We start from the raw sequence: 19844 nt of genomic DNA, 5'->3' as shown, positions 1-19844 counted from the left end.
CTGGGCTTCTTTGGCCAGGATGAACTTTGTTGGACAATGTCTTTTTGACTTTTGTCCAAAAAGAGACCTTAGGCCTCACATCCATTTGCGTCTGTTGGCTTTCGTCAGTCATTTTTGTTGTGGCGAGCTAAAACGTTCAAATGAATCTTGTGTTGGCTGATTTGTGGTAACTGATCAGAGAATTAACTGATCAGTTGGTTATGTCATGGTCTCTATGACATCATAAAGTCATCCTCAGAAGGGCCTCATGACACAGACATCATTTGAAGTCATGCTGATGACATCATTGTCAGAAGCATGGCAACTGTTGCTAAGGGTAAAAATAGCACGCAGTGAGCATGCGCTATGAAAAAAAATATCTGTGTGCACTAAATGCATTATTCCCACAAGTCTGAACTGGCAGTGATGTGCGCAGCTTAACAGGAGGAGTCAGGGAACCATTGGACCCTCCACTTTACCGCCCTACCCATTTTTATTTGTTATTTGGGTTCCATCTCCTAACAGGCATAGAGCAAAGTGTCAATGGAACCACAACACGACCTGGTGGGCCGGTTTATCAGTCTTGTGATGCCCACTGGTGTGTGCCCACAAAAGTGAAAAAAGAGCATGCATTTCTTTAAATGTTTATGGGGTTATGATAAGATATTTTGTTAACAGGGTTTAAACACGAAGGGTGCAGTAACGGTGTTTCACCGGTAGGTGGTGTATTGGGACTCTGAGCTGCCTGTTGCTCTGCCGTTTCTCATAAGCTGAGAGAAATTGGAGTAACACAAACTGCGTCTCCCGTGTGCTCATTTACTTGAGGTGAGAATAACCCTAAAGTTTATTTTAACTAAGTACTTTTATTATTTCGTACTGTTCGATGATTGCTTAAGGAAATGTAATGTGTTAAAAGATATTATACGAGTTTTGCTGTGTTTCGGAGCCAGCAGCGGCTAGAGGAAGTAACTAGATGCTAGTTGGTTAGCACACACTGTAGCGGTGGGAAAGAGCGGGCTACTAGGTGCAACCATAGACATTAATACAGGGGTCCCCAAACTTTTTCCTGTGAGGGCCACATAACTTTTCCTTTCTCTGCTGGGGGCCGGAGTCAGTTTGTAAGTGTGACGATTGCAGGAGTGCCTAAATGTAAAAATGTATTGTTTTCCAGAAAGCACAATCAAATAACCCTCTTTGGGTTCTTCACAGAAAAAATCCAGGAAATAAATAATAACACTATTAATGAAATAAATACCGTATTTTCCGGGCTATAAGCTGCAGACATCTCTGCCGCTCCAGGTTTTCCACAACGATGCAGCAGCATCAGAGGGGGGCGGACAGCCAACATTTGAGTCATAACAGGTCAATTGGATATCACATTTATTACGGTTGAAAAAGAAAAAGTTGCCAAGTTCAGATTTAACTGAACTGATTACGGTAGTTTACGAACGGTAACTGTAGCAGTAAAAGTGCTGATCCTTCGTGTCTGCTGCTAGCATGTGCTAAATGAAGTCAGTGACAACACTGGCAGCTAGTCCCGAAAACAGTGGCACTTGTGGCGCGTAATGACACCTGCCACCGGAAGTGCCATTAGTAGGTGCGGTGTCACGATTTGCGCTCGGCCCTGCTGCACATGGAAGCAGAAGCGGCGCTCCTCTGTGAAATATTACTACCTGTAGCGTAGCAGCGGTTCAACAGCGAGAGCAGAACCAGCGTCTTACATCGCAGCTCGAAGACTTAAATAATTTTCCAGGTTATTTGTTTAGCTTTCTGACCGTCATGCTAATCCGAGTGAGTGTTTGTAGCTGTGCGCTGCTTTACCTGCTGTCTGATCGCTCCGTATGTCTTTTTTACTGCAGTGAGCCTCGATGTAGCCAAACTCCGTCAAGTATGGCATTGTTTTTATGCCATATTAGATTCGTTGTGTTGATGCATTTTGACCTGCTTCACCCCAGTGCTTTAATTTTCCGCCGCAACACGCATACTTCCCCATTCACTCAGTGCGTTATAGTTCCACATCGCTTAGGATTTGTTGCTGCGCGTTTGCGCAGAGTGAAGGAAAAAGGAGAGCAGCTGCACAGGCAGGCTGCGAAATGAGAAGCAGGTGATCGGTATCGGCAACAAGAGACAATGATCGCCGATCACCGATCATGCACTTTTTCACGGAAATCGGCCCGATTATGATCGGTGACCGATCGATCGGCACACCTCTACTGAATATTTGAACAACACCGCAGTAGACGACTGTGAAATAGTTGCACGTTGCCATTAACAACAACAATCTTCACTCTTTTCTCCTGTGTTGAAATTTGCATTTCACCCTTAAAGCCATTTATATAAGTTACTGATTTGCTTCCTTGTACTCATTGATCGTTTGTTTGCTAGGCATGTTTTATTCAAACTGTTTTTATCTGTTGTTCAGGTTGTGCTCTCAGTGCATGTGAACAGGTTTACTGTTTGAGAAAGAGAATCAAAGCACTAAGTTGATCATGAACTCCTCTGTAAACCACAGTTTGCTCGAGTCAAGATAAAGTCGGCCAATCTTTGGACTAAAGTGAATCGTGAGGAAAATGATCCCCAACGCAGCAGCAGATATAGATACTATCATCCATCCCTACTTAAAAAGAGAACCGCTTCTAATTATGGCTTTTACACCCTCGGCTTGTTTGTGTTGCAACTTGAGATGTTTTTCGTGTGTGTGACTAAGTCTGTATATTTGTTTGTCGTATTGATTTCAATTAAATACTTCAGAGTTGAATCTTGAGTGGCTTAATTTGTAACGTGCTTTCAGAACATGAAAAACACGGGAGAGGTCTTTGGTATTAGACACAAGTGTTTTTGTGTGTCTTTGTGTCTCTTGTACCTGGAATCCATCACCATCAAAGCTCTGCTGCTAAAAGCTCCAGACTGGGAGAATCAGCGACAAGCACATAAACAAAATTCATGCTTTCAAATAGAATCTGTTTTTTATTATTATTCCACAACACACCAGTGGAGTAACCACCTCCATTTATAAAACGTCTGAACCGTTTAGTGAACATTAGAGATGCGCATTATCGATTAACGAATTAATCTAAAGTTGATTGATCTCATCGACAGGCTAAGGATTAATTGATAAGCGGCCATTTTCTTAAAAACCTGAGTTTTCTCACATCAAGAGGGCCGAGCGTCTTTCCATAACATAAAGGGCTACTGTTAAAAGTTTTCAACTTTAACATTATTTTGTTAGCCTTATTATGAACTGCCTGAGTAAACAGAACATTGTGGTTTTCAAACATTATCAAACTTAGACGTATTTATAAAATATAACACAAGAACCTCTTAGAGTCCTGAATAGAGAAAGAAAAGATTAAAATAGTGAAATATGTGAAACACCTTATCCTCAATGAACAGAGAGATATTCACATATAAGTACTGTGTGTGGTTCCTCTTGAAGGAAAGCTAAAATTTCGCTCCAACAGCCTTCAGATTCAACCTTCCTTATTTTCACAATGCTTCTTTCCATCATGTTACAGTTTTTCATCCCTGTTAATGCGACAACTTGAGCTCGACAAGAGTTTATATTTCAATACAGAATCGCATAAAGTGTGTTTTGCATCCCACGACAGACTCTGTCTGGACCGTTTCTCTTTCTCATTCTGGTACGTCCCCGCCATCTTTGTTTCTGCAACTCCGCTGGTTGGCGGAGTTACAGAGGTCACTTTGACCTAGAAACAGGTCAAAGTGAATGTCACTAATTGATCAGAACAATTTTTTATCTAATAAGCCATTAGTCATAAGTTGATTAATTGTTTGCATCCCCAGTGAACATTTCAATGGCTGGTAAAAAAAAAAAAAAACATACTTCATGCAGACACAATCAACAGTTGATGTTAATGTGTTAGGTTTTTACTAGGACACAGAGGTTGTTGGAAGATTATGGCTTCATTTCATGCGTTTATCTCATCTCAGGTTCCAGGACTGGACAGTGATTTCAGAAAGTTTGCAAACTTTACATTTTGAGCGCAACTTCATTGTTTGAGAGTGTTTCTGTAAACATTCAGTTTTTGTCTCTAATGTAGATGAATGTGCAAAGTGAGAAGCGCTCTCATCTTTTCCATGCATTAAAATATAGCAACTATGGCTGCGTCTGGATTATATCTGGGGTTTTCTTATGTTACTTTAGCAGAGGTATATACAGGTTACACGTCATCCCCTTCATACAGCCAAACACATTTGAGACATAATATTTGGCTCATTCTGCTTATTGTCTTTAGTTTCTAGGAGGTGGAGTGGATTTCCTCCGTTTTTTGTTGCAGGAACAGAAACCTCACCACCATTCAGGCGGGGAGCTGTTTAAAGGCAACAGAGCTCCAAACAGCAGTGGGGATTTTCTCATCTTCCATCCATCAGCATTCAGATGACGTTGTCAAACAAGTGCATGGAGTGCATGATGTTTTCATCCTGGATTGGAGCAGATAAGAGACCAAAATTAAAATAATTTTATTAGCTGCATGCATGTCCGGAAGGGAGTAAACTTCCAACCTTTTGGCATGTCTCCAAGAACTCCTCAATGGTGACCACTCCATCTTTATTCTTGTCCATTTTCTGGGAAAACGTGAGACGCAAGTGGTTCAGAGAGGAAATCTGAAGTTCTTTGTTTTACATTTTTGCAGCGTAAGTTTAAAATATGGACTTCTACACATGCATTGCGGTGCAAATTTAATCATAAATAAAAAATAGATCAAATAAATGCATCATCCACCACTGCACTACTAGTTCAAACATACACAGAGACATTCTAATCTTGTGTTAAATGCTATAACATTTGTGTGGGGTAGTTATTAGAAGCAAATCAAAAAGAATCACCACTGAATGCGGGTTGCCGGTGATTCGACAAGTTTCACGGTTTGAACCTATGAGAACAGCAGCGCCTTCGCAGTAAATCCAGATAGAAAATATCAACAACTGTTTTGAATCACTTTCTTCTTAATGGCGGAAGAAGTAAACACCATTCAGGCCAGTTCCAGTGCCTCTTCATTTAACTGTGGGTTTAATCGTGTCAGCGTTTTACCTGGAAGAAGCTGTCAACATGTTCCTTTGGAGCGCTGTCCCTCATGCTGGGGTAAGTGTGCTTCCCCATCATGTTGTAGATAGAGTGCATTATGTCTGTCATCTCCTGAAGCAAAAGAAGGGAGGAAGTAATAATAAGAAATGTTGAAGCAGACCAGGGCAGCTTACACAAAGAGTGAGCGTACTTCTCTGGTGATGCAGCCGTCCTTGTTCAGGTCATACAGATTGAAGGCCCAGTTCAGTTTGTCAGTGATGGATCCTCTTAAAATGATGGACAGACTTACCGCAAAGTCCTAAAGCAGGGGAGCAGGAAACAAAACTAAGCTCGAATCAAATCAGGACAAAATGTAGACGAGTTTATACATCTTTAGTTTATTTTTAAGGCTGCTTCAGAAGTAATGACTGATTAAATGGTTGAGTACATACGCCTTTTATAACCTATTATTATTGTTATTATTCAAGAGTCTGAGGACAGACGAAAGTATGAGAGGGAAGAGAAATATCTCACTTCAAAGCTAACCAGTCCATTGTTGTGGGTGTCAAAGGCTTCAAACAGGAAATGTGCGTACATACTTGAATCTAAGAAAAAAAAAAGAAACAATGAATCTAAATTTATTCACTGTACTAATATGACATTCTAAGCTTTAAGCAAAAGACACTTTTAAATTGAGTTCCTAGTCAAAAGGAAACTGTAAAATTAACAGCAGACGTAATCATTTTCCTTGTTTGAGATGCATTAATTCTTTTAAATTGTCGTCCCATCATCCTCTTACCACTTCCTGTCATCTTCTTAGTCTTTTTCACCAGTAGTAACTTCCGATTGTTAACACGACTCGTGTGATGCAAAAGAAAAGTATTTCCATTGCACCTTGGCAAAATACACTAATTTTGATACAGCTAAGAAACCACCTCATCCCAGCTCAAAAACCTATAAGAGAAATGCGGCTTGTTTTTTTTTTTTATATCTTTTTTTTTTTTTAATAGGCGTGTTTCCATCAAGCTAACATATTTTTCAGAATTTCAATTTGCAATTTTATGGTCAATGGAAGCGTAGCTTATGACAGGCGGAAGGCCTTTACTGTCTAGTTTGACATCCGAATGTGAAAAAGCAGATTTAAAGTTTCACTTCCCCGACCTACACACACAACACATACTGAAGGCAGAGAGTTCACGGCAAAATAAAAACATTGACAAAGGCAAGAGACACTGGCTGACCTCCCTGTGGGAAGAAGTGGGAATAGATACTTTTAAACGTATCCTCGTTCACAACACCGCTGGGGCACTCCTGCAGATACCAGAAAAAAGACACGTCAGCAGGATCCATCAGCAGTCTGCTCACATACGCATACAGAATATAACAATTACAGATATTCTCAATATTAAAACCTCCTAACTGTCATGAGAAACCATTTTCTGGCATGTAGGCGTTTTGCATGTGACAGTTAAGGAGTTAATGAATGTAAGAGAGTCGCTCATTCCCAGCAGTTCTTCAAACTGACATTTTTGAAGCCCCGGTAAAGAACCTGCAGCTCCTTTTTGCTGAAATTCGTCTGCTGAACCAGACTGTCAAGCCCCTCAGGTCTGTAGCACACTGTGGACAGCTCCCCCTCTTCAGTTATGCTTCCTGTTTAGAGAAACAGAGAAACAGTGACGTTTTACCAACACAGATCCACACTGAAGCATCAAAGGGCGTGGAAAAAAGATAATTTCATGAAAATTTGTGTATATGTGTAATACCACTTGCTTTGAGTAATTGAAGGGCTGGAGCCGGAGTGATAGCAGGGCAGCAGTTTGAGGAAGCGCTGCTTAATTGTCTTTTTGTTGGGTTTGGTAAGAGGGTTACCTGAAAGCAGCAAAGCAGAGCACATACAGGAAAAATAAACCATGGTGACAGAGCACAATCCAAACACTCCAAGCGGTACTTATTGAAATTTAAGACAGACTAATGTGTGAACTATTTTCTGTGTAAGACTGAACTTGAAATTGTGACACACCTGTTCTGCCACTTTCTGAGAAAGAGAAGTACTATCCAATATATCAACAACAACAAAAAAAGATTTACTGGCTTCTGTTTTTGTAGCAATATACGGTTGATAATCCATGATATCAAATGCAAAAAACTTAAATATCATTAATCTAATAGTACTCTAAGGGAAAACCTACATACCTAAATCTAAAGTTTAGTAATTTTCCTGGTGTTTCAGAGAGTCTGAGCAGTATAAACATCTCTGTTTCTAATAAAAAGGAAAGAAAATGATAATAAAAACAATTTATTTACAATCCCGCTGGCTTCTATTCATTTGTATAAATGTCTACTAACAACTGTCTTGTGTTAATATTATTATTTCAATGAAGTTTTGATTTAAAAATAAATAAAACGTGAAGCGGACACCCAGGCTCTCTCCAGCACGGTAGATGGCGATAATGCTTCTTAATGTTGGATACCACCTGCAAAAAAAAAAAAAAAAAAAAAAATCGAAGAAGAAGAAGACGAATAAGAAGAAGAAGAAGAACGAACGTTTGCAGAGTATTATCAATACATTCAAATTTATACTGATGCGTCAAAAATAACTGGGAAAATAGGAATAGCGTTTGTAGTACCAGAATTCAATACAAAAATAGGAAAACGAATTACAGATGGATTATCAGTATACACAGGAGAAATGTTGGCTATATTGTTGGCTTTACAATGGGTAGAAGACATAAAACCATTAAAAACAATAATATGTTCAGACTCAAGCTCTGCATTATTAAGTTTAAAAAATAATCAAACAGATAGTAGGATGGACATCTTATTAGAAATATTGCATATATTATTTAGAATACAAAACATGGGTTTGATAGTTATATTTGTGTGGGTTCCAGCACATATTGGAGTAGAAGGAAACGAGAGGGCAGATAAAATGGCAAAGAGGGCAATTAAAAATCCTATTAGTTTCAAAGTTAAATTAAGTAAATCTGAAGGAAAGAGTATTGTTAAAGAGAAACTGATGAAAGTTTGGCAAAAAAGGTGGGATGAAGATAAAACAGGAAGATGGTTTTATAAAATTCAGAAGAATGTAGGAGAAAGAAGAAATGGAAGAAGAAATAGAAAGGAGGAAAGAGTGATAACAAGATTAAGATTTGGACATACAGGACTTAATTATACACTTTTTAAAATTCAAAAACATAAAACTGGCAAATGTGACCATTGTGATAAATATGAAACTATAGAACATGTTATATTTGAATGCCATAAATATGAAATAGAGAGAAGATATATGAAGAGAGAGTGTGAAAGGATTAAGGAGAAGATTAATTTATTAGATATATTGAGGAAGAATTTAGGGAGTAAACATATACAAATAATTATTCGATTTCTTAAGAAAACAAAATTATTTCATAGAATTTAATTGTAGTATGTTTGTAAATGAAGGCATGATATACAAAGTTGGGTACAAGTATGTATGTGTTAAGTGTGAATGTGTGAGGCTATGTTAGATAGAATTTATGGTAGAATATATGGGAGGATAAATATTTAAACCATCAGGAACCACACTCCATACCAGTAAGTGGCGGTAATGCTACTAAAAGTTTCTTGCCAACCGCCATAAAACCGACAAGAAGAAGAAGAAGAAGAACGTTCGCAGAGGCAGATTCTTCCGTTTGAGGCAGAACAAAGCAAGCTTTCATTAGTTTGGATGAAAGCTGAGCTCCAACTACCCAGAAACTGTTTAAGGAACATCAGAAGAGAAGCTAAAAATGGAGACGGCAGCTCGGACTGTGGCGGAGAGCATCAGAGGGAGAGATTCCTGAAGCAGCTAAAGACGAAAACAAGGTGCGACACATCATGGAGGCTGGTTTCGACCCCGCGGTTCTGCTGCACGGCTTAGGTTAGTATATTTTCTTTTCAGCTATAGCTTAGGAACATTTAAAGGTGACTAATGGATAACTTTGTGAGCTCAAATGTAGCCAGTTAGATGTAAAACATTGTGTTTTATTTTCTCGTCCTTCATGTTATTAGTGATCACTCGGGCTTGGAAACCGATTCTGCTAAGAAACGGGATTATGTGTTAAAGCAGAGACAACGACTTTTAGCTAATAAGGATGCGTAATATATTTTTGTATTTTGAAAGATGTTATCAAAAGAAGCTATTGCTCGTTTGTCACAATAGATATGGTGTTCCATTAGTACCAAAGATATGTCTGTGTGTATGACATCTTTATTAATGCCGCAATAGAAAGAGCAAAGAGTCAGGGAAGAGACTTTAGACCAGAGGCCAGGAGCAGATCTTCTCAGGAAAGGAGGGATTATAGCTCGTTAAGAAAAAGAGAAGGAAACTGATGTTTATGTGCAGCAATTTCAACTTTATTTTTTTGTAAGACCTTGTTATGGCACACAATAAAGCCACTTTGGCCGCAACATTTTGAGAATGGTGCCACAAAATCAGTAATTTTAGGCTGCAACAATCACAGAAAAAAGAGTGTCCTTTGCAAATACTGCAGTCACTTGGATAAATAACAGCCAGCAAAGCAAAATATTGCACCAAGCCACAGACACTAAGCTAAGAAAACCGAATACAATAATTTTGTACCCTAAGAATATTTAGTTGAGCCTACAAATACTTGTCGTTGTTCATTTTAGGTCATTTTTCTTTTAATTTCTTTTTACTTTTAAATGTGACGCTGTATTATGGGGCCTCATCCAAAATATGATTTAGGGGCCCCATGCTAAGCTTAATAACAATCAGTGATAATTTGTTATTTGCTGAGGTATATTTGTGAACAAACCAAGCTCAGACACGAAGATTAAACTCATAGCATCAGGGTGTAGCTACAACTACAAACAAACTATGAATTTTATTCTTTGCACTTTTACATAATTAACTAGCTGAAATTTAAATGTGAAATCATTTAAAGCTACTAGTTTGTACATGCTGAAACATTTAAACAGAATTTTATTGTGATGTACTTCTGACTAAACACATATTGAAATTCTGGATCTATTACTCTGAATTTGACCAGCTTGTTTGAAGACTCAATAGCTAATTACTTATTTAGGATTTAAATGGAAAGCAAAAATATATAGAAATATATGATATTACTTATACGTTTTATTAGCTTTTTTTTAAGAATATAGTTATGTGTTTCTAAGTACTAATATTATTACCCAATCATATTGAATTTCTGTCAACTTTTATCTTCTTTTGATGCAAACACTTGGCACACTGTTGGTGGACTGCGCTAGCACCCCTACCACTACCAGGTGACCTTTCACATTGACAGCAGGCTGTGCAAGTGTACTGGAATAAACACAGACAACTTTTATTCAAAATATAACAGTCTATTAACTAAAACAATTCGCTGAATTGGGTATTAACATCCTTTTGGATAATTAACAAGACGGCGCTTGGTCAAACTTTTTAGTTGAAGTTTGGTCAAGCTAAGAAGTTTATGGTATGGTACATTTCAGTGCCATATTTAACTGGTACTTTGCAGTCATCATAAAGACACTGACGTCATCATTAATGTCTGCTCAGGATGACAACATAAATGACTCGTGTTGTAAACACAGCAAAATCAAGAACTGCTCCTTAGCCTAAGCGTTACAGAGTGTTTAATTGCAGCTGAAATAAATTATACAATTTGACAGGTTTTCAGGGTTTCTCCCAGTGTGTTATAAGCTTGGTGGGCTTATTACCAGTTAATAACCTTACAAAACAGATGTTTATACCCAGGGCTCAGTGGTTTGTTTACACTCGAGCCATTTAGCCTTAGACATGGCACAAATACACAATCAAGAGAACAATATTTAAATGGTCTTTTTTTTCTAAGCTAATTTTCTCTGACCTCACTGGAACAATTTTTAGGAACGGGGAGATTTCCGGTGGTTAGTGAGTTGACGTTCCAATGTACAAATGGACGTGGCGGCAGCCTTGGTAAACAAGCAGCGAACAGATCAATTTGGATCTAGTGTTCCTTCCTTCAGAGTTTTAACAAGCCATGATGTCACTTGACCACTCTGTGAAACTCCTTTTTCCTGGGAATAAAAATGGGTGATGAGCATAATGTGTTTCCATGTTTGCTCCAGATGTTAAGCAGATGCTGATGGTTAAAGAAGAAACTCCTGAAGACCACAGATCTGTTGCTGAGCTGCATGACCCAAAGCCCCAGCAGATAAAGGAGGAGCAGGAAGAAATCTGCATCAGTGTGGGGGGAGAGCAGCTCAATAAGGAGATTGATGCCATCAGGTTTCCAGTCTCTTCTACTCCTATAAAGAGTGAGGATGAAATACAGTCCATTCTTCTCTCACAGAATCTTTATCAAGACCAGATTAAAGGCAGAGATCTTCCAGAAGAAAACGATGAAGGAGAATCCATCAAGATTGAAGAAATCGAACCGTCTCCGCAATCTTCTGAGACTGAAGATTCTGAGAATGACGAGGAGGACGACGATGTAAACCATGTCTCTGAGTTGAAACACTTGTCAGATTCTGGACTGAAAACTAATGACAAGAGCAATGCCTGGAAGTCAAACGGAGACATTCTTAACAAATCTTTTAGCTCGTTTGAGTTTGATGTTCACAGTTACTCTCTTCAAACCGGCGGGACACATTCACAAATGGGATCTTCAAGCTCAGTTGATGATAATAAATGTTTTACAGAGGAGAAAAATGCAGATTCACAAAGTAAAGTACAGACAGAAGGGAAGTTTAGCTGCGACGATTGTGGTAAAACATTTGCTAGAAAAAATACTTTAAACAGACATAAGAGAACCCACACAGGACAGAAACCTTTCTGTTGTGATGTTTGCGGACAAAGATTTAACCTAAAACAAACTTTAAACATACACATGAGAATCCACACGGGACAGAAACCTTTCTGTTGTGATCTTTGTGGACAGAGTTTTAGCCACAAATCGACTTTAATCAGACACAGGAGAGTCCACACAGGAGAGAAACCTTTCTGTTGTGATTTTTGTGGACAAAGATTTACCGATAAAGGGAGTTTAAACACGCACAGGAGAATCCACACAGGACAGAAACCTTACTGTTGTGATCTTTGTGGACAAAGATTTCGACAGAAATTACATGTAAACATACACATGACAGTCCATACGGGACAGAAGCCTTACTGTTGTGATATCTGCGGAAAAAGACTTGGCCATAAAGTAAGCTTAAGCACACACATGAGAATTCACACAGGACAGAAACCTTTCTGTTGTGATATTTGTGGACAAAGATTTAGTCAGAAATCAAATTTAAATACACACATGAGAATCCACATAGCAGAAACCTTTCTGTAGTGATATTTATGGACAAAGATTTAGTAGTAAATCACTTGTAAACATACACTGTGTGTGTCCGCACAGAACAGATACCTTTCTTTTATGCTTTTTGTGGTCAAAGATTTGGTGAAAAACAAAGTTTAAACACTCATATGAGAATATGAGAATCCACAAAGGACAGAAACCTGTCTGTTGTAGACAAAGATTTAGACAGAAATCACATATAAACACACACACATGAAAATTCATCCTGGAAGAGAAACACTTGAACTGCATTGTTGCAGTTGGCTGGAAAATATTTGCTTGTCATTAAAGGCAACAGTCTCCACTGGTTGGTTTTCAGCAGTTAATTTAGGTAATTTTTGTATCTGGGGCTGGGCAATATGGCTGAAATGTATAACACAACATAACTATTTCATATCACAGTAATTATTGTTTAGTTGTTTGGTTTAAATATTCATAATACTGTCAAACTGGTGATGTGACCTTTCCTCTTGCGCAGTTGTTCTCATTTCTTTTCACTCCGTGTTGTGCTTTTCTACTTTTAAGGATTTATGGGAAATGGTGACAAAACTTGAAAGTGCTCCCACATACTGAAACATTCTGTGAACTGATCATGGGCGGCTGAGATTTTATTGCCGAGCGCAGCAATTGCCTGCATTTCTTGTGACAAATGAACTCATTTGCCACAACCTGAATGAATAATATCACGTTTAGTAAGCTAGATGGACAAGTAGGCCTCTTTCTTCTCCACCAGGGCATCCATCGCACAACTGTCAGTGGCAGTCACGGCACTGCGACTGGCGTCTTTCTATTGATATTGATCACATATCTATCACAAAAGACATTGTTTCATTGCCCAGCCCTATTCAATCTTAAAACATTTTATATAAATCACTGATTTGCTCAGTTGTGTAACTGGTGGTTTCTTTGGCAGGCATGTTTTATTAACTGTGTTTTATCTATTGTTCAGATTGAGCTGTGGAACAGGTGTGTTATCAGTTTATGTAAATAGTTTGGTTGTTTCAAGAAAGGGAATTGGAGCACCTCTTGGTAATTGAGTTGACTATGACCTCCTCTGTACAATAGAGTATTCTTGAATCAAGATAGCCGAAGCTCTGGCCAAAGTAAAACATCCACAGGACAAAGATCCTCAGCACAGCAGCAAATCTAAAAAGAATTTGATTTAAAAACTTTGTCGTCTTGGAATTACTATAATCTCATCAGAGCTGTGCTGAGATGCAGACCTCAACGAAATGAATTGGAGAACAAAATAAAAGCCCAAGATTTTATTTTTGTGTCTGCATTTAGTCATCTGATTGGTGTTCATGGCAAAACTTCCAGGTTCTGCTGGAAGTTTCCTCCTTTTGAGACTATTTTTCCTTTTCATTGTCACTGTTGAACATCCAGCAATGAGGGTCTGAAACTGACGTAAGGGTGGTGTAAGGACAATCAATCCCACAATCCACTACATTAACCCACTTTCAGTTTCAGTAGGAAAATTAGTAGTTTTGGGTACGAAACTGATCATGCTGCATTCCACTTATCTTGTAACTGGGATTTTTCAGTCGGGTTTGACGTCAGACCTGAGCTATAACAGCGTTCTAGTTACAACTGGGTCGTCTGTTTTTTTTTTTTTGTTTGTTTGTTTTGTTTTGTTTTATTTTATAGTCTGTATTTTTGCTCTTTTTACCAGAACAACCTCATCTTCTGTCAACCACAGCTTCTTCTGTCCCTGGTTTGTGAAGTAGTTTTCAGATGCGTATCTCTGTGGCATGCTGTGAAGTGTAACTCCAAGAAAAAGAAAAAACAATGCAGCAATCTCCTCCTGAAAATTGCTGTTGTGTATTTAGCTTTTGATCCTGATTGGGACCCAGCTTCTTGTGGAAGACGAAACAATGTCCAGAAAGCAGCTGGAAAACCGTCACTGGCTGCCTTTAGGTTCTATGTTTGGTGGAGTTTGTTCCCAGCATTTGGTCAGATGTGGAGTCTCCTCCTATGAATTTGTTGTACTCGCCCACAGCTGTTGGTTTGGGGACAGACACCGTCTGATGTTTCCAATCTTCTGCCAGAGGAGCGCTGTCGCCCCTTTGTACACAGAACGGACATTTGTACAAGTGGAAACCTCTCTTGTATCCATCCATATTGCAAATGGAAGGTTGTGATCCCTTTGAATGGAACGTCTTGGTGACCTTTTACGCAGGCCATTTTCTGCGGTTGTAGGAAAACCAACTCTCCCTAGCTGGAAACCCCCCAAGGCCCGAATCAGAAACTATTGGAGTCGGTATCTGAGAGTACTTGCTTGTGATTGGTCAAGCAAGTACCAATCACATAAGCACCACCGGGGGCTGCTGTAATGCATCATGTACATTTTTTCTATGTATGTGTACATAGACAAAACAATGTTAACTGGTTTCTCAAATTGGTGACTGTGTGGTGTTTTTATGACGTTTTATTTTGGGGTTTTATGATGTGAAGCACTTTGAACTGCTTTGTTGCTGAAATGTGTGATGCAAATAAACTTGATTCATTGATATATGCCCTCAAAGTGAAATTTCTCAACATGTTGGCACTTTTTAAAATTTCTCTATGTTGAACAGTTCAGGAATTACAATAATGAGCCAAATGCTTGGTAATAAAGACGGTTAAGAAGTCGGGATTTCAACATGGTGACGCAAGTGAGCATTGCTAGCAATACCTCTTACGAACATTTTAAGCTTTACTTTCCATAAACAAACTTGGGAAAACTCATTTGCAGGCACTACATGTTTTATTGACTGAAGACACACACTTTCTTGTGTGTCTCGTAACAAATGTGTTTCTACCACATCTTCCTGTTGATGCAATGAGCGGCCGTAGGTGAAGTCGTAACTGGGGACGGTCGGAGTTGCTTCCGGTTTCCCAGTGGGAAATCCGACTTCAGAGGGCATCCCAGTGGGTTTATCTGCTTGGGGTTTTTTTTTTTTCTTTTTTCAAACGGCAGCTTTTTTCGCACACCTATTTAAAGTAGAATATTATTGAAGTTTTTATTCTGCTCTAGAAGCAATAGTCCTCGTTTTCCATGAAAACAACTCCATAAAAAAGCAGCTTTCCATGACGTCACTTTGACCTCGGGGTCACTGTGACGTGGGGCGAGACGCAAAAAAAAAAATATTTACTGTATCAAGAATGTGTGACATGAACACAGGAGGTTTTCAGGACAGCTGATAAATATTGAATATGACCCTTTCTGAAAGAGCTGCTGGACTTTAGTTTTTAGCAAGAACAGGTTCTATCCCTCAGGCTTTCTTTGTTTAAAAAACGGTTTGTTTGCATTTCCTCACACCTGTTCAGTGTTTGTTTCACCTGGAGCTGAATCCATGTACCGCCCTGCCTCTGACGAGCAACATCTTCTGTCACTGAAGTAGTTTACAAAGATTCTGAACTCGTGACGTTAACGGCAGTAAAAGTGGCTTCTTGGTTATTTTTATATGCTACTTCAGCTTGTTTCACTATATTTGGGAGCTGTCAGAAGAAGGACAGAGAGACTCAAAGAACAAAAATGTGTGTGTGTGATCTCCACAGAGGAGAGAAATAAACACAAAGATAAGAAATACACTGATCTCAGCCTACGTAGGCTCCCACTGACAGGTATAACTTTAGCCTTTTTTCACAAAAAAGTATTTTATTTCAATGCAGATTCATAAACTATGGTTTACTTTAAGGTATACATTTAAATACTTGTTCCTCAACCTGGTGGCAAATTATATACATTTTAAACTATTCTGAGTGGAAATTTGATCCGTCTTCATGTTAGGAATAATAAAATTAAGAGATGTGTGCTGTGCAAGTACTGGTGATCAGTGTCAGTTTACAACTTCATTGTTAACATGTAACACACAAAGAAATACAAGCAAGTTTTCTTTTTTTTTTTTTCAACCACGACCACAGACATCAAGGTTAGGGTTATTAGAATCTGTAGAGCGAGTGTGTCTTACACACACTCCACAAATCTGGCCTTTCCTAAGTGTCCAGATGACAGAAAGCTGCGTTTGTAGTTTGTCACGAGAACAAGGCTGTGGCAGCATCATGCTGAGAGCTTGCTTTTCTTGAACATGGTTAGAGATGATATAGTTGCAGCAATAAAGTAATTCCACAAGTTTTGACTCATTAACGCATGTCACAATTTTATGATTTGCCGTTTTTGCTCTGTTGCACTTATATCCTACTTAATTACATAAAATCCAAATAAAACACTATGAAGTGTGTGGCAGTGACGTGAAAGCTTTTGCACTCTTTACTCCAAAGATGTTAAAGGTGAAACAACCGCATTAAGAAAAAAAATTCTCTGAAGAATTCAGAGCAGCTACTATTACTATAAATAGATCATTTCTAAATAAATCTTTCTATCCATAAAACGCCTCATGATTTTGAGCAACAGTGGGTCTTTTTTTTTTTTTACTTCAAATTTCCCATCCTTCATCCTAGTGACGCAAAGAAAGTGGATATGCGTTAAATGCGACCCATAGGGGCGCTGCGCTAGTGGGGGCGCCAAAGTGATGGCGGAAAAATTCATTCTCGTCCGCATTTTCTGGATTTAACAGCTGCCTGTGGGCGTGTAAATAATGTAGTCAATACCAGAGGCATGACCCTGATTAGGCGGCACCAATGAGGGGCGCCGGATGTACACTTCATGAAGTAGTTGTGCTCCTGCTTTCTCCTGTGGTTGCATCACGATCATTGCTCTATGTTACCTTCTGACATTAAACAGCATCAAGATCAAATCCATCCAGCTTTTTTTTTTTTTTTCCCGCTGGTAAAACTGATTGAAAGTTAATTCCTGTGCGTGATACCGCTCTTTGAAACATGCGCTGATGTTTACTGTCATTCAGTAAGAGGAAATCAATCAAAAGCTATTAGTTAGACCAGGGCAGCAAACAGCATTAAATAAACAATGCTGCTGCTGTCAATGATGATGATGTGATCATGATGATGATGATGAGTAACCTTACCTGTGAGCGGATCGAAGGATCTGTCCAGCTCTCTGGAGTCAGACAGACTCTGGTCCTGACTCCTGGATTTCATCCTTTTCTCTTATTTTTCACCAAACCGCCGCGCTGGCGCTGCGCTTCATTCACGTCTTTACTCCCGCTGACATGTCAGTCTGTGCGCGCTGCTCAAACAAAAAAAATAAAAATAAAATAAATAAAAATAGATCAACAAAAGGAGGAAATCTGTCTCTGCGGTCCCTTCTTTCCCCAAACCGGAACGTGTTTTCTTCCTCCGACTCTCATCCACGGTTCGGATGGATTCTGTGGAGGTCTTAGATTCAAGTGTCACTTTCCTGATAGTTGGCGCACAACAACTGGATCCGTGCTGAGTCTGTCCCGCTGGTGCGCCTCACATTTGTTGAGAGAGAGGAAGGGAGGGGAGGCGCACAGCGTCACAGAGAAGCGGAGAGATCTGCGCTTATCTGCGAGACGCTGGAAAGGAGAAAGATACGTGTTTTTTTATTATTAATATTATTGACTTTTTTTTTTTTTTAAAGCAGGCGTCCAGCATATTATTTTCCAGACTCCTGAGTCTGAGCTTTAACTGGGCCATTCATTAGCATATTTTAAGCAAAAATAATTTATATTTTATTTGTCCTAGATCCTTTGGATCCATCCTGATCTATTGTCAGTCAGTAACACGTTTTCTATCAGCATCCCCCGCATCCTGATGCTGCCACTACCAAGTGTTACATTGAGGATCTTGAATTCATTGTGATTTGGAGTATTACACTTTCACACAGGGTTCTGCTTATTTGCCAAACAATTTAATCCTCGAGTCCCTTACACGAACTGAGTGAGCTTTCTTGTGACCATTTCTTGCGACTCTACCATGATGTACCTGAGCTGTAGATCAATGCAGTTACTCTTTAATTATCATGTACTTCTTCTCTGATTAATGTCTACCTTGCTGAGTGCTCTCAAATGACCAAGATCCGTGGGTCGTTGGTTTTGCGTGTCATTTTGTTTCAAAAGATCATTCGTGAGTTTGACATTTTTCTGTCATTTACTTGACTTCTGTGTTGTGGTTGTTCAGTCATCTTTCTGTTTCTCAGTGATAACTCTGGTCACTTATCCCCTCAGTTCCTCAGTTATCCCCTGACTCAGTTGATTAAACCTGATCCAGTAATCACCTCCCCACAATTGAAGCCTCTCTGTTTCAAGTCGCTACTTTCCAGATCCTTCCATTATTAGGTCTTGTTGGGTGTTGTCACTTTTAAACTGCAAGTTCTGATTTCTCCTTTGAGTTTGTTCTGATGATTGTTTGTTTTTCTTTCTTTCTTTCTATAAATATCTTCAAGCTAACCAGCCTCTGACTGAGACTCTATAGATAACTTCTAAACGGGATTTTATTTATCTGTATTAGCGTAAGAGGGGGTTAAATACAAATGCCAACCACACAGTTTAGATTTTTCCTTGTAAAAACAATTGCACAAAATCTCAACGAACTCAATTAGCTTGTCATTTAAATGTGATGAAATATGAAAAATAAATAAATAAATTGGGGTGTAAATACTTTTTCAATAAATTGTATACTGAGAGTTGTTTGGAAAAAAAAAGAAGAAAATGTACCAGCTTTTTGTTTAACAGCGACCCTTTGTTAATCCTCTTATGTGATTAGCCTCTGGACGGCTCTGGCTTATTTATTTACCTGATTATATTTTTGCAATCACCAACATGTTCCTGTTTTTTTTTTTTTTTTCTATTATTGTAGACAGAAACGTATCAGTCTGCTGCTAAATTCACTGAAAACCTTGAGTAGAAAATCCTCCCCCAAAGAAAGCTGGATGAATCGGATTCACATCTCTGGGAAAACTCACACAGCTTCCTTGTTCCCAGAACCACCAAATGTGTCCCGTTAAATATAAGCCTTTTATCAGACGAACACTGATTTTAAAAAGCGTCACTAATGGCTGCCACCTAAGAAGCGCAGTACGAGTTACAGAAATTAACTATTTATCAGCATTTCTGATTTTTTTTTTTTTTTTGTCTCACCAATTCAGTGGCACACCCTCTATTTGTGAGCATGTTTCCTCGGTGTTTGAATCAATAGGAAGGAGAGAAACCCATTGAGGTTCTGGACGGGTAGCAGCAGTTAGCGCCGCCATAATTAGCTCCCACTGGTTTCGCTTATAATCATGCTGCGTTCAATTTGTCTCGGAAAGTCGGAGCTCGGATGCCGGAACTGGTTGCGTTAAACCAGAGGGGCTCTGCTAACCGAGGTGAAGCTCACAGCTTCATACCCCTGAAAGATATATGTTCAAAGAAATGCTTTAATTTAATGAACATGCTAATACGTGGCCAGAGTAACAACTTGAATAGAGAATCTGTAGGTGAAGCTAAAGGCCTTCAAACGAACAATATCAAATTAACACATGGTAAAAGCTGGTTAGCAATTATGAGAAGAGTTTGATTTGATTATTTGAAAAGGATATAAATCATTTTCAACATGGATGTTTTTTTTAGTAAAATGTGTTTTTTCCCTCTTTTACATTGTTTTATCTGTATGCTATCTAA

At 38.8% G+C, this 19844-nt stretch overlaps 2 protein-coding genes across 2 annotated transcripts; one reads left to right on the top strand and one right to left on the bottom strand.

Annotated features, from left to right (window-relative positions):
• Positions 1-4443: 4443 nt before the first annotated feature.
• kcnip2 (Kv channel interacting protein 2) lies at positions 4444-18470 on the bottom strand. The gene is made up of 8 exons (XM_014986555.2): positions 17289-18470; positions 6776-6874; positions 6531-6655; positions 6247-6316; positions 5540-5610; positions 5217-5324; positions 5033-5137; positions 4444-4566 (listed from the first exon to the last, which is right to left on the bottom strand). Exons 1-8 carry the CDS (start codon positions 17359-17361, stop codon positions 4465-4467), a joined length of 753 nt encoding a protein of 250 aa, XP_014842041.2. The 5' UTR covers positions 17362-18470; the 3' UTR covers positions 4444-4464.
• LOC106917526 (uncharacterized) lies at positions 7565-12541 on the top strand. Its single transcript, XM_014986554.2, has 2 exons — positions 7565-8903; positions 11102-12541. Exons 1-2 carry the CDS (start codon positions 8861-8863, stop codon positions 12313-12315), a joined length of 1257 nt encoding a protein of 418 aa, XP_014842040.2. The 5' UTR covers positions 7565-8860; the 3' UTR covers positions 12316-12541.
• Positions 18471-19844: the final 1374 nt, after the last annotated feature.

Source organism: Poecilia mexicana, unplaced genomic scaffold (genome assembly GCF_051168715.1).
Source record: "Poecilia mexicana isolate PSO_F unplaced genomic scaffold, ASM5116871v1 scaffold_1, whole genome shotgun sequence".
Taxonomy (NCBI): domain Eukaryota; kingdom Metazoa; phylum Chordata; class Actinopteri; order Cyprinodontiformes; family Poeciliidae; genus Poecilia; species Poecilia mexicana.
Note: the sequence above shows the minus strand (reverse complement) of the source record. Positions and strands in the feature narration are given on the sequence as shown.